General features: G+C 36.7%; 1 protein-coding gene across 1 annotated transcript in view; it reads left to right on the top strand.

Annotated features, from left to right (window-relative positions):
* Positions 1–15,876, top strand: part of MTREX (Mtr4 exosome RNA helicase) — a 1,888,266-nt gene that overhangs the window by 85,083 nt on the left and 1,787,307 nt on the right. Inside the window, exons 3-4 of the mRNA XM_044063928.1 lie at positions 13,055–13,121; positions 13,920–13,982. Coding sequence (XP_043919863.1) covers positions 13,055–13,121; positions 13,920–13,982 — 130 coding nt within the window. The remainder of the gene's footprint in view (positions 1–13,054; positions 13,122–13,919; positions 13,983–15,876) is intronic.

The following is a 15,876-nucleotide window of genomic DNA, read 5'->3' as shown; positions in this document are numbered from 1 at the left end:
ACTCCTACACAAATTATTAAACTGCCTGAGGAACCAAAGCCCCAACTATTCCTTAGATTCATAGCATAGTAAACACCTATGAACCTAATGACCACAAGGGCCTTTTTAAGCCTAGTCATGCATCCCTTTATTATCTATGGCATTTTTAAATGTGTCAGCCTTTTTCACAGCACCCAGCTTATTTAAGAAGCCCAAATTCTGCATAATTGATGATGCCTGTAAATACCCGTACAGAAAGTCTGTGATGGCTGTGGCAGTAGTGTCTGGCATCTAAATAAATAAAAAAATGTACTTTCTCCAATAAATGTAAGACATCTTTTCTGAGGGGTTAAAGCCTTAAAAGAAGGAATTAAATGGCTTGTGTTAGCAGCTTCTAGTGTGTGTATACATGCAGTCATATTTGGGGTATGAAAGTCATCATGCCTGTAGCATAGCTCCATGACAGAGTGTAGTTAGAAAGTACTCACAACTTAAAATTTTAAGCTTTTACTACAGTATATCAGTGGGCAGTTGCTTGATGTCTCTTTGGACAAGTACTTTTGGTACCCATTCTCTTTTCAAGAAGTTTCCCTAGAAGTTATAGGTTACAAGGTAAGATTGTGTAATTAGAATCATTTCATCCTCCCATTGCCAGGCATGGTAAGTACTTGTCTAACGGGAGCCATTGTGAAAGACCAAGTTAAAACAGGGCCTTTGAAAAGAAGCTGGCTTAGAAAAGAGACAGAAGCTAAAGCAAACGAGACTTGTCAAGATACAAGTGCATATAAGCAAATCCTTTAGGTCATTCTGTCCACCTTTTTAAATGAAAACTTAAGACAAGTCCTGAGCTCAGCTTGACAACTAGGTACATATCTCAAATTCATTCCAGTTTTTGGTGGAGAAAATCTCTGGTTGTCTACAGTGGAGTATAATTAATCTGGCAATTAGTGTAGTGGATTAAGACGCTGAACTAAGTTTCTCCCTGTAGTCTAGGTTCCAGTTTCATTGTTCTCCATTTGCCTGTTGTGTTATTGTGAACAAATTACTTAACCAAACAGTGCTAATGGGCTAAGTATGGAAAAGTCTATATGAAGTAGTGCTCTGCTCCATTAGCAGATACAAATAAACAAAATATGTGTTGTCTTCATTTACTTCAACAACAGAGGTAACCTCAGAATTTTAGCAAATTTGAAAAAGACAGTTTTTCTGTTTAGATACCAGAAATAAACCAAGTTTTTACAAATTGGGCTTTCTATTCTTCACTTTTATTGTTCATTCCCCTCAAAGTTGACCATCTCTTGGTAATGGCCAACTATTCTAAGGAAAATACTAAAAGAAAAGGGAAAAGGAGACCAACATCTCTGTAGAAAGAAAATGAAGGTGCTACACCGCCACAAATCTTAAGCCGGATCCTTACCCTGTACAGTGCCCTTAATTTGTCAATACTTGGAGGGGAATTAAACTATCTGAAAACACTCTTATTCCAAGCATTTTTAGAATCAAAGCTACCTGCTTGTAAAGAATATTTGTGATACAGGGCTTACTGCATGATTGAGAAATAGTTTTAAATTATTGTGGATTAAATGTTCCAGACCAAAGCCATACTAATCTGTCTGAATCGGTAATGGAAGAAAAACAGATGGGAGCCAGAGCCATAATCAATGCAGTAGTTTAATAATTGTGGTTTAGAACTGATATAGAGCAGTAAGGTTTTATCAGCATGGGTTCCCTGCCCTCTAAAGGACTTGTTGCCACTAAGACCCGAGACCTAGAGGGTAAAGTTAGAAACCCCCTGTGAATTCTTTTTCCTCTTACCCACAGTCAAGGGTGAAAACCTGCAGAATGATCTTGCACAATTCCAGTGAAGGTTGACTAGGGCAGCTGCCTTAACCTTACCTGCCCTTATTACAACCACAAAAAGCTTCTTTTCTCTCTTGGAATCCTCAGACAACCCCCACTGCTTCAGCATAGGGAGGACATGACTGACTCTAGTATGATCATTTTGTATCCCCACTTTAAAGACCTCCATAGCTTTGGTCTTGTAATGAGACCTCTAGCATTGAGCAGACTTGTTCATTATTTCCCACTGAGTTTTCAGAACATGCTCATTCTGCTGTGCCCAAATTTTCCATACTACACTGGGAGTCTGTGTTTGATGTAGCTGTGTCACCAGACTTGAATTTTTCACAGGGAAAAACTCAAAAGCTGACCTAGAATACACTTGTAGCACAAGAATAAATGCTGTCTCTTTTTAAATTCCAGTTTTTCTCCCATTTGGCCCATTCACTCCAGTGGAAGGCTAGACTGTACAGTCTTTCCTTGTCCAAAAATCTCAGTTGGCCCTCCATTTTCAAGAGTTGGTTTGTAAGGAGAAAGGATAGCTTGCTGACCCTGTGGGTCAGTTTACCCTCTCATCCTGTGAGAACCCCCCCCCCCCCTCCCGTCATCTCTTCTAGGCTTTGCTGTCTCCTAAGGGTAAATCTGCTTCAGCATGCAAAGTTTCCTTCTGCTTAAATATGCAGATTTACTCTGTGAAAGTGTTAGGCTTGAGCTGCAATGGGGTGTAACACTTGATGCTCATACTAGATTCCTTCTTAAGGTGAGAACACTTCCCTTCCCACAGGATGTGTGAGCGGACAGTGGCTACTCAATTGCATCTTCCTTGGCTAGCTCCTACAGGCACCCAAGTCACTAAGCAAGGTTGGGTTGCCTACTCTGTAGTCAGGACCCCCTTATGCACAGAGCTGACTAATGCTATCTTAATATTTGTGTTTGTGTTTTGCATCTGAGCTTTAGTTTGCCTGAATTAACCCACCAAGTGTGGGGCCTGAGTTACATGCATCTCTTACAAAAACGACACCTGAGCCTGACACTTTTGATGAACTCCATAATATACTCTGTTTATTCTTCGTGGGTTTCTTAAAAGATGGCCCCTTTGAATAGCCTTCATAGTGTTCCCTTGGAGACTGTGATCTGGATTGTACTGGAATATCCAGAAAAATCTGATACTAGTTCATGTAAAATTTTATAGGTATTGTATAGTGTTTGCATTGGTTTATTTGTGTTCTTAGCATAGTTGTATCATTGTACTTTCACTGTTTCCTCATTATTATTGTAACGCTTGTTTACTTAGTCTGAAAAAAATCAGTCTTACAATCTGTGCTGTACCCTAATAAATAAAGTACACCACCAGGGGCTCTTCAGGAGAGCCTTGTGATGGAATCTGTCTTCTGAGTATAAATCTGTCAAGTGTGGGTCAATAAAAGTAGGCAGTGACATTTACTGTACTAAAGATGGGCCTACTCTTTGGTTACTGCAGTTTCTTGTTTATCATCTATGACTTGTATGTTGCAGAACAAAATACATTATTGGTCTTCATCCCACTGAAGGCACAGCTTTCACCAATCCCACTTGTTTACAGAATGTATGTACCATGACATGTTAACTTTAAAGCAAAACAGCAGTACTTGAAATTAGTGTCCGCGGCTGTGGGTATATAAAATGTTTTTTTTTTCTCTAGCTCTTTGTTTTGAGATAATTTAGCAATTTAAATTTATGTGCACATATTTCAATGAGATAATCAGCAGTCCTCTCCCTTTTGAGAATCCTGGCTAGAAGAGCAACAAAAAAAAAAAAAAAAACATTTTCAGAAATGTTTGTATGCAGAGCCAAGCCTGTCTTTGTCAGTGTCTCCTAGGTATGACTTTGGAAGAAAAACCACTGGTTTTTCAATTTTGGTCTAGGAAAGATATGAGTAAGGTGGATATAAAACAAACCTTTTGATTTACTGTCGAACTGATCTCTTCAAATGCCAAAATAAAGTAATAAAAGTAGTAAAATAAGCAGACCCGAACCAGAAAGAACATCAGCTTTAATATAAACAGCCAAACTGACTATAAGCGCTTTCACCCACAATTGGGCTTCATCAGAGTCAGTGAACAATACACCCATTAACACTTAAATATCCATTGCACGCAATAAATCACAAGAGTACCCCAGTATAATTTAAAAATTAACCTGTAAGCATCCAAGGTCATTCAACTCAGAGCCCCAGTGTTATAACAAGTTCAAATAACAGTAATGAATACATAATTATGCTTTTTGAATGAATAAGTACCAAACTATTAACTGTAAAACTTTTTGTATTTAAAAACTTAATCATAAAAATAGGTGACCATGGAAAGTGATATAGAACTGAGATTTGCATATTAATACACAGGCTGTACAAATACTCATTAATATTTGGTGCATTAGATGCATCCAGATGCAGTTGCCACAAACATTCTCTGACTTCCAGTAAGGTTTTTGCATCCCCCCAAAATCGTTCTTCGTTAACTTATCAATAACAAAATATATATATATATATATATATATATATATATATATATATATATATATATATATATATATATTTTTTTTTTTTAATTAGTACAACTTTTACTGTGATTAAATGGGGCAAAAATAGGGCAGTGGTAGTTTTATTCTTAATGCCCCTATTATGTTCCAGTATACGAAGTCCAAGTTTCCTTGTCATCCCAACATAAAACGCGGTACAAGACATGCATGTAGCCACATAAACCACCATGCTAGTATTACAGTTGGTGTCCTGGGCACTTTAATATTCTCTTGTAACTGTAAATCTCCACACATGGTCCATCATTAATGTATTTACACACACTACATGCACCGACTGCATTTACTTATTCATGAGGGCCTATTGTCATAATTTGTATAATTTTTCTCAAATTCTTTTAGATTGGAACCTCTGCTGTTAATAAACCTAGGAACTAAGCCTATTATATCTTTAGTTTTTTGAGTGAAAACACTATCCCATACGGCATATATAATATTTCTTACTTTTGCCCCCTGTCTGGTTAAACTCTAAAACCATCCAGGAGGAATAATTTTGACTGAGGTTGTCATTACCTAAGGTGTTAACTTTATTATGTGTTCTATTGTTCAAAAGGATGGGCATAAAAGTCACATTCTTCTCTTCTCATTCTTTTTGCTGTATTTGTAACGTAATTCCATCGGATGTCCCCTATTCTTAAACATATCTGTCAAATGTGTTATTTCTATCTTAAAACAGGCTTCCTGACTTATCTGGATATCCGTATCATCTGCCCCTTAACCACATTTTTCTTTTGGTGGTCAGGATGGCAACTGTCATAGTGCAAAAACTAATCACTATATTTTTTTTGCGAAAGATGTTGGTGAATTTGATCATTTTCTCTCTAACTGAATATCCATAAACTCAATTTTGTCTAACAATATGATTTGTAAACTTGAGGAACTCTGTTGTTTGGTTCAAATAACTAATAAATGCTTCTACATCACTTTTAGAGCCCTTCCATAAAATAAGGATATTGTCCAAGTATCGTAAATATAGCAACATTTGGACTTTTATTCTGATTTGAACACAGAATTCCCAATCTGCTAATACCAAGTTGGCATAGATGGGAGCACACCTGGCTCCCATCGCAACCCCACTTGTCTGGTTGTAATATTTCACCATCAAACATTATGAAGTTGAGTAATACCATCTCCAGCACTTCTATCAAGAGGTTTCTCTTAACTTTAATGTAAATCATTGTAATTCACCAAACTACTACTGAACATGTCAATCCCGGTCTGGTGGGGGATCACAGAAAATAAATTGACATAAATTGTCACAAACCAAAATTCCTCACTGGCATCAATATTGATATTCCTTATACAATCCAAACAATACCACGAATCCTTCAAGATGTATGCTAATTTATCCAATATTTTCTTACATGTGATGTCAATATAGGCCGCAAGGGGCTCTGTCTTTGAGCTGCTAGCTGCAACAATCTGCCTAAGTGGTGGGCTATTTTCATTCTTATGGATTTCAGGAATACCAAAATTGAAGGAGTAATGGGATGTTCCACAGAAAGATATATTTGAATTAGTGTGAGATAATCCCCTCACACACATACAGTTGTTCATCAGTTTTGGTGTAAGCTCTTAGTACATCAAATTTAGAAATAATTTCATAGGTTTCTACGTCATTTTAATAATTGCATTCTACATTCATAATCAATATTTGTCATAATAACGGCCCCTCCACCTTTGTCAGGTTTCATAACCCTATATTGGTCACTGAGAATTATTTTAAACAAAGCTGTTCTGCTGTAGTTAAATTACTGCTGGATAGTGTTTCTCGTTCTAAGCATCTACGTTTTTGTACTCCACAAAGACATTCAAAAACTATAACAGGGTTATAGGATGGGTACGCTACTTCTTTTAAGACTTGTGCATTTGTTGTTATAGTCTGGGGAAATATTGCCAAAAAACAGCCTTAAGTTAAGCCTAGTATACAATCTTAGGTTAATCAAGTCTACCTGTCTAATATCTAAAAGTGGAGACAAAAGAAAAACCTCTTTTAAAAAGGCTAACATGGTGTTCAGTAATCGTACAATCTGGATAATTGTACATTTTAAAGTCATGGTCACCCTGTAACTTAAAATTAGTTATAGTATTAAGACACTCAACATCATTATTTTCATCAAAGATAAACTCACTGTTACAGGAAAACATCTCAAATGTGGAGACATTATTTTGCATTTCAAGACTAATCTAATTGTTGTAATTCACCTGATGGTTGTGCCATTGATTGTATTGCATTTGGCGTTGACCCCCCCCCATTCCCCCTTTGTTGGTAATTCTGCCACTTTGGGGTTCTTGTATCCGCATAGCTCTGAAAATGTGCCCAGTTCCTTAATCGGTCTGAACATCTCAATGGTTATTTTCACACATCTCTGTTTGCACAACCCCCAGTTCGTCATCAGAATCTATATCTCATTGTTAGCATTAACTCTGCCCATATTTGCTTCTCTTCTTTGAGAAGGATGTGCCTTTTTTTCTTTATATTCTAGAGTGTCTAATTTTCTTTTGCTTCCGATCCAACCCATTCTTTAATTTGTCCACATCCAACAAAATATTATCAAATTGTGCCTTGTTGATTTCAAATAACAAATCATTAAAAATACTGTGTTTTAAAGTCAACAGTTCACTTTTTAATGTAGTTAGTTTAGCAGTGTTGTCTCTAATAATAATCCGCATTAAATTTATACCTGTGCGGTCATAGAACACAGCAAATCCTGAAATGTTTCTGAGTTTTCCTGAATACCCATAGGTAATTTAAAAACTCTTTAAGTCCCCTTGGCACCTGGTTTAACTCAATAGAGCGTTCCAAAAATACATTATCCATCTGAAGTGCTTGAAATTTCTTAGTTAACTTCTCAAATAATTGTAGTTGAGAATTCAAACTACCAAAGCCTGTATCCTGCTCAAAGGCTACCCCCGTTAAGCCAGTACAGGTGGAGCTAGTAATGTCTCCAGATTAGGTAGTGCAGCTGGCAACCCAGGTTCCTGGCTCCCCCATCTGTCAAGTCATCCCGAATCTCCGTTCATTACTCTACCCCCTGTTCTCATATTAGAAAACCCGGAGGGGCCTGGTGGTGTGTGTAATGTAAGCAATTCTGCTTGCGAGCTAGAAATGGTAACATTGCTGTTATCACTCACATTGCCAGGGCCATTTGTTTGTAGCAGGAAAATTAATTTGTCGAGATAAATCAGTATAGTGGACTATTGGACACTCCATTTAAATAGTATAAACGTAGTGCTGCTAAAAATAAAGTAGAGGCTGTTCCACTAAACAGTATCAGTGTGCCAAAGTAACAGTGCTGTAAAGTCCAAAAAACTTCTTCACTCAATATATCAACACTAAATAAAAACTAAAAAGATGTTCGATACTGTAATACCAAAATACAAAATAACTGACCTGTAAAACCCCTAACAGCTTCTCAGCTCAAAATGTAGTAATATACAATAAAAATCAATTCAAATATACAGTACCCACCTCATGTTCAAAATTACAACACTTGACAATAAGAAAAGTTAGTCCGTTTTTTTGTGTAGTTCTCTGTATATTAAAAAAAATAAATAAATAATAATCAGGTCAGCAGTGCCAAAATGCGCTATATAGCACAGAGAGTTTTCTGGCTTTTCAGTTTGAAGTTCTGGCATCGTTGGGCTGAACAACCTTTTTTAGTCTATTTCCGGGATTAAAACACTGCGGACTGCGTTCCATGCCGTACAGCGTATTGGATTGCATTCTGAACAGAGTAGCTGTTTGGTGCTGTTTAGAACAGTTACATTGGTACTTTGCAACTGAAGAGTTGAATTTTTCTTGTTCTTTTGTGTGGCTTAGACCTCGAGTGGAGAAACTTTACTGTCAACTCATACTGGGCTGAATAACTGGTCACAATGAACAGAGCAGTAACTGTCGAAGTTCATTATTGAAGAATTTAGTTCTTTGTGTATTGGTGTGATTTACAGGTTGAGTGGAGAAGCACGCTGGGCTGTACAGCATATTTTAAACTGAGAAGCTGGAAAACTGTGCGATATAAGGCATTTTGGTACTGCTGAGCTGATTAGCTCTTTTTATACAGAGAACTACACACCAGGGACTAACTTTTGTTATTGTCAAGTGTTGTAATTTTGAACATGAGGGTACTGTATATTTGATTTGTTTTGTGGAGCACTGTATTTTATGAGCTGAGAAGCTGTTGGGGGTTTTACAGGCCAGTTATTTTGTATTTTGTTATTACTGTATTGAACATATTTTACTTTTAGTGTTTATATTGAGTGAAGAAGTTTTTTTGGATTTTACAGCACTATTTTGGCACGCTGATGCTGTTTAGTGGAACAGCCCCTATTTTATTTTTAGCAGCACTACATTTATACAATTTAAATGAAGCGTCTAATGACCCAATTTTATCTCGACAAATTATTTCCCTGCTACAAACAAATAGCCCTGACAAATTATTTCCCTGCTACAAACATAGCCCTGACAATGTGAGTGATAACAGCAATGTTACCATTTCTAGTTCACAAGCAGAATTGCTTACATTACACACACCACCAGGCCCCTCAGGGTTTTCTAATATGAGAACAGGGGGTTGAGTAATGAAACGGAGATTTGGGTAGGCTTTATAGACTGGGGAAGCAGGAACCTGTGTTGCCAGATGCACTACCTGATCTGGAGACATTACTAGCGCCACCTGTACTGGCTAATGGGGTAGCCTTTGAGCAGAGTATGGGCTTTGGTAGTTGTAATTCTCAACTACAATTATTTGAGAAGTTGACTAAGAAATTTAAAGCACTTCAGATGGATAATGCATTTTTGAAATGCTCAGGTGACTTAGAGTTTTTAAATTACCTATGGGTATTCAGGAAAACTCAGTAGCATTTCAGTATTTACTGGTGTGTTATGACCGCACAGGTATAGATTTAATGCGGATTATTAGTAGAGACAACATTGCTAAACTAAATAAAGTTAATTGTTGACTTTAAAACGCAGTATTTTTAACTATTTGTTATTTGAAATCAACAAGACACAATTTAATAAAATTTTGATGGATATGGACAAATTTAAGAATGGGTTGGAAAGGAAGCAAAAGAAAATTATTAGAAACACTGTACAATATAAAGAAAAAAGGGCATATCCTTCTCAAAGCAGGGAAGCAGATATGGGCAGAGATAATGCTAACAATGAGATTATCAGGGATTCTGATGAACTGGGGGTTGTGCAGACAGGTATGTGTGAAAATAATGTTTTTTTTTTAGACTGTACACAACCATTGAGGCGTTCAGACCGATTTAAGGAACCCGGTGCATTTTCAGAGCTATGCCAATACAAGAACCCCGAGGCAGCAGAATTACCAACAAAGGGGGAGATGGGTGGGGGATGTCAACGCCATATGCGATGCAATCAATGGCACAACCACCAGGTGAATTACAACAATTAGATTTGTCTTTGTTGAGCAATGAAATGCAAAATAATGTCTCCACATGTGAGATGTTTTCCTGTAACAGAGATTACTTTATTTTTGATGAAAATAATGTTGATTGTATTAATACTATAATTTGAAGTTACAGGGTGACCATGATTTTAAAATTTACAATTATTCAGATTGTACGATTACTGAACACCATGTTAGCCTTTTTAAGTGGTTTTTCTTTTGTCCCCTCTTTTAGATATGAGACAGGGAGACTATTGCTTAACTAAGATTGCATGCTAGGCTTCTTAACATAAGGCTGTTTTTGGTAATATTTCCCCAGACTATGATAACAAATGTATAAGTCTTAAAAGCAGTAGTGTATTCATCCCACCCTATAACCCTGCTGTTATGGTTTTTGAACGTCTTTGTGGAGTACAAATACGTAGATGTTTAGAGCGAGAAACACTATCCAACAGTAATTTAACTACACCAGAAGAGTTTTGTTTAAAAGAATTCTCAGTGACCAATATAGGGTTATGAAACCCGACAAAGGTGGAGGGGTCATTATTATGGCAAATACTGATTATGAATGTAGAATGCCGTTATTATTAAATGATGTATAAACCTATGAAATGGTTTCTAAATTTTATGTACAAAGAGCTTACACCAAAATTAATTGGCAATTGTATGAATGTGTGTGTGTGTGTGTGAGGGAATTGCCTCACGATGTATTCAAATATTTTTCTGTGGGACATCCATTATTCCTTCAAATTTTAGTATTCCCAAAATCCATAAGATTGAAACTTGCCCGCCATTTAGGCCAATTGTTGCAGCTAGGGGCTCAGAGACAGAGTCCCTTGCGGCCTATATTGACATCACATGTAAGAAAATATTTGATAAATACCATACATCTTGAAGGATTCGTGGCATTGTTTGGATTGTATAAGGAATACCAATATTGATGCCAGTGAGGAATTTTGTTTTGTGACAGTTTATCAATATATTTTCTGTGATTCCCCCACCAGACCGAGATTGATATGTTCAGTAGTAGTTTGGTGAATTACATTGATTTACATCAAGTTAAGAGAAGCCTCTTGATTAGAATTGCTGGAGATGGTTTTACTCAATAACTTCATACTGTTTGATGGTGAATATAACAAGCAGACAACTGGGGTTGCGATGGGAACCAGGTGTGCTCCCATATATGCCAGCTTGGTATTTGCAGATTGGGAACAATTTTGGGTTCAAATCGGAATAAAAGTCCAAAATTTTGCTATATTTACGATATTTGGACGATATTCTTATTTTATGGAAGGGCTCTAAAAGTGAAATAGAAGCATTTATTAGTTATTTGAACCAAACAACTGAGTTCCTTAAGTTTACAAATCATATTGATATCTAAAATTGAGTTTTTGGATTTTCAGTTATACAGAGAAGATGATCAAATTCACTCCATCTTTCGCAAAAAAAAAAAAAAGTTCAGTAATTTGTTTTTGCACTATGATAGTTGCCATCCTGATAAAAAGAATGTGGTTAAGGGGCAGATGGTACAGATATCCAGATTAAGTCAGGAAGCCCGTTTTAAGATGGAAATGACACATTTGATTGATATGTTTAGGAACAGAGGATATCCGATGGAATTACTGTACAAACACAGCAAAGAGTTTGAGAGGAGAAAAATCTGATTTTTATGCCCATCCTTTTGGACAATAACAGAACACACATTAATGTTATTGCCTTGGGTAATGACAACCCCAGTCAAAATTTTTCCGCCGGGATGGATAGAGTTTAACCAGACAGGGGCAAAAGTAAGGAATATTATATACGCCGTATGGGATAGTGTTTTCACTCAAGAAATTAAAGATATAATAGGCTTAGTTCCTAGGTTTATTAACAGCAGACGTTCCAATCTAACAGAATTGTTTTGAGAAAAATTCTACGAATTATGACAATAGGCCCTCACGAATGATTAAATGCGGTACATGCAGTGTGTGTAAATACATTAATGATGGACCATATGTGCAGATTTAAAGTTACCACAGAACATTTAAGTGCCCAGGACACTGACTGTAATACTTGCATGGTGGTTTATGTGGCTACATACCTGTCTTGTACTGTATTTTGTGTTGGGATGACAACAAGGAAACTTAGACTTCGTATACTGGAACATAATAGGGACATTAAATAGGGCATTGGTAGTTATTCTTAATCGCAGTAAAAGTTGTACTAATTTAAATTTTTTTTTTTATTATTATTAAGTTACTAAAGAAGGATTATTGAGGGTGTGTGAAAACCTTACTGGAAGTCAGAGAATGTTTGTGGCAACTGAGTCTGGATCCATTTAATGCACCAGGTATTAATGAGAGTATTTCTACAGCCTGTGTATTAAAATACAAATTTCAGTTCATGTAATACACATTATACTTTTGTGTCACGTTCCATGGTCACCTATTTTTATGATTGTTTTTAAATACAAAAGTTTTACAGTTGTTAATATTGATATTTATTCATTCAGCAAGCATAATTTTGTATTCATTACTGTTATTTGACCTTAAGTTATAACACTGGGGCTCTGAGTTGAATGACCTTGGATGCGTATGGGTTAATTTTTCATTATACTGGGGTACTCGTGATTTATTGCTTGCAATTGATATATTTAAGTGTTAATGGGTGTATTGTTCACTGACTCTGAAGCCCAATTGTGGGTGAAAGCGCTTAGTCAGTTTGGCTGTTTATATTAAAGCCAATGGCGCTTTCTCTGTCTAGTAATAATTGAAGAATTTGTCAGTTGCAGATGATTATGTATAGAGCTGCATACCTGTTGGCTTCATTTGTAGGAAGGTTTAGTGCTTGAGACATATTTATCTCCAGTTAAACTAGCGCTCGTTTTGCAAGCTGTTATCAGGACTGGAATACCTGTTTGTTACTCACTTCTAGGGCTCATTATTACCTTTATAAACTTGCAAATGTTCTGTATTTAAAAAAAAAATCAAGGTCTAATAGTCTTCTAGTATATTTCTAGTATACCATATAGAAAAAAAAGCTGTAAAGGCTTATTTCCATTTGTTCTAGATAGCTGCTGTGCAGTAGTCATTCTTCTGCCTTTGGAACCTTCCCTTATGTAGCTTGTAATGTACATTGAAATTTAGTATATGCACACTCATTTTTATTTATTTTTATCTGTTTTGCAACTAGCTAGTATTTAACAAAATGCGTACTAAATATTATTAACCATTCTTTTTTTTTTTATTCTTTCCCTTATTTAGTCTTGCTGATCTTATGCCTAAAGTGAAAGTGCAGTCAGTTGACACAGTTGAAGGCTGTACCCATGAGGTAAGCAAGACTTTGTCTCAACCTGGGTGCCATTATTTTAAGAGAATGGGGATTTAATAATATGATCAGAGTTGGAAGTCCATTCTTGCCATTTAACAGGTCAAAAGCCATGGGTCTGCAATTTGGCATCTGAAACTTTCCCAGGCTAGTAGCCCCTCCGCTCTTACTCGTAATGTTCCGGCTAGGAACGTCCCTTGTTCATTTTTGCCAAGTGTAAGTGATTGTTTTGGAGAAAAACGCCCAGGCTTTGTATCTTTTATAATCTGAGATTTTTATGAGCGAAGTTAGTTTTGTCCTGAACACTGTTTCTGGTAAAGGTCAGTCATTTCCCTATATTTAAGGTTTTTGCTACTTGCCTTTCCCTATGCCATCTAACACATTGCCTCTAGGTGATTTGGTCACATGGATTAACGTTTATGTACTTCTCTGAGAGACATGATCTGGAGAGAGGCATAGTGACATTTTCAGCGCATAAATGTGTTTGGTATTTTCATCATGGATGCCTTAAAGGTCAATCCTGAAAGGATTTAAAACGTGCTGTGAACATATTTCATCTGTCTAAAAACTTATGACCCTTTATTTGACATGTTCTTTTTGTACTGTAGCTACTAGGAATCATTGGCTTGTACTGTTTTGTCATATTGACAGGCTAGTAAGGAGCTGTTTTTTAAATAAATACTGTATAAGGGATGGTTGTATAAGGTATCTGTGTGTTAGCTCCTTAGTGAGAATGACCTACAAGATTATAGCAACTTGAGTTTATAGCTTACTCTTCACTTGTAAAATATGCATTTTCAGGTTGCTTTGCCTGCATATGATGAATACGTACCATTGAAGACTCGGGTTGGAAAAGCGGCAAAGGTAGGTTGCATATTAACTAGATGGCTTAATTTTAGTGTTGCTCTGTTGGTAAAACATGGAGGTATTTCCTTTACAGGCCTTTTATTTTGCCTGTACTGAAGTTGCCAGTCTCCATTTGTTCAAAGGCATGGGGCATGGCCACCACTTTCTTCTCTTTTTTTTTTTTTTTTTCTTGATTGGTGGTACTCTTGATGTATCTTTAACACCTAGAATCTAAAGTCACAGTAAACACAGTAGCTATTAAGTTTGTAATATTTTGGAAACTACTTGCCATATTTTAGCAACCCGCAAGTTACACACACATTCTTGGCAGTATTTTGTACATGCATCTGCATCTTGTAATTTGGTTGAGATTTAGGAAAATTTGACATCTCTGACAATGTAAATAAATGTCGTATGAACAACATGTAATAACTCTAGTCGCACTAGACAAACGTCCAGTATTAGTGCAGTTGTTTTGTCCATGATGTAACTTTTATGATGATATATTTAAATAACTTGTATGTACCACAGTTTTGAAATTTAGTAGTGCAAATATGAACAGGCAAGATTACATCCAACTCACACCTGTAGGTGTCTGACTAGAGAAACAGCTGTAGGTAATACCAGGCTTTAAGAAGTGTTGGCAGGAGCTGGAGAATGAGGCAAGGTTTTTAGATTGGTGGGTGAGATTGCCAAATGTGGGGGGGGCTAGAATGGAGAAGATGTCTGGTGCAATGTAAACAAACTGGAAGTAAGAGTGGGGGTAGTCTGAGAACAGGTTTCAAGGCTATTTTTAAGAGAAACTCTGAAGAGGTCAGCACTCTCTATATATGTATACATACGTGTGTTTGTGTGTGTGTGTGTATATATATATATATATATATATATATATATATATATATATGTATATATGTATATGTATATAAAATGCATACAGTGGATATAAAAATTTACCCACTCCTGTAAAAATGCCAGGTTTTGGGAATATAAAAAAAAAAGACCATAGTAAATCATTTTAAAACTTTTCTCACTGTTTTAATTAGTGTGGCCTATAACCTGTAAGATTCCTTTGAAAAACAAATCTGTTGGGTGGAAGAAATATAAAAAATAAACTTGCAATACACTGGTTGCATAAGTAGTACTTTGTTGCTGCACTTCATTTAATTGCAGCATTCATTTCTTCTTTGGTACATACCTGCCATCAGTTGGGGAGTCTGATTTAACTTGACATTTAATCAGTTGCCTGCTACAGCAAAAGCCACTGTTTGTTGAGCGCTTACAAAGCATCAAAGGGATCTCATTGCTGAAAGGTATCAGTCAGGAGAAGGGTACAAAATTTCCACCGCATTGGATATACCATGGAACACAGTGAAGACTGTCGTCAAAAAGTGGAGAAAATATGGGACAACAATGACGTTGCAAAGATCTGGACATCCTTCCAAAATTGATGAGAAGACCAGACTAAAACAGGTCAGGGAGGCTGCCGAGACCTACAGCAACACTGAAGGAGCTGCAGGAATTTCTGGCAAGTGTTGGTTGTGTTCTACATGTGATGGCAATCTCCTGTGTTCTCCATATGTCTGGACTGTGGGACAGGGTTGCAAGACTGAAGCCTTTTCATACTCAAAAGAACATCCAGGCCCGGCTAAAATTTGCAAAACAGTTCATCAGGTCTCCCAGAAATATGTGGGCAAATGAGTTATAGTCTGATGAGACCAAGGTTGACCTTTTTGGCCACAATTTGGCGCAAAAACTACACTTCGCATCAACAAAAGAACACCATCCCCACAGTGAAGCATGGTGGTGGCAGTATCATTCTTTGGGGTTGCCTTTCTTCATCTGAAACTGGGGCTTTAAGGTTGAGGGAATTATGCACAATTCCAAATACCGGTCTGTTTTGACCTCAAACCTT

Source organism: Protopterus annectens, chromosome 2.part2 (genome assembly GCF_019279795.1).
Source record: "Protopterus annectens isolate FY-2018-M chromosome 2.part2, PAN1.0, whole genome shotgun sequence".
Classification (NCBI taxonomy): Eukaryota; Metazoa; Chordata; order Ceratodontiformes; family Protopteridae; genus Protopterus; species Protopterus annectens.
This window is presented reverse-complemented; position numbering and strand designations above follow the sequence as displayed.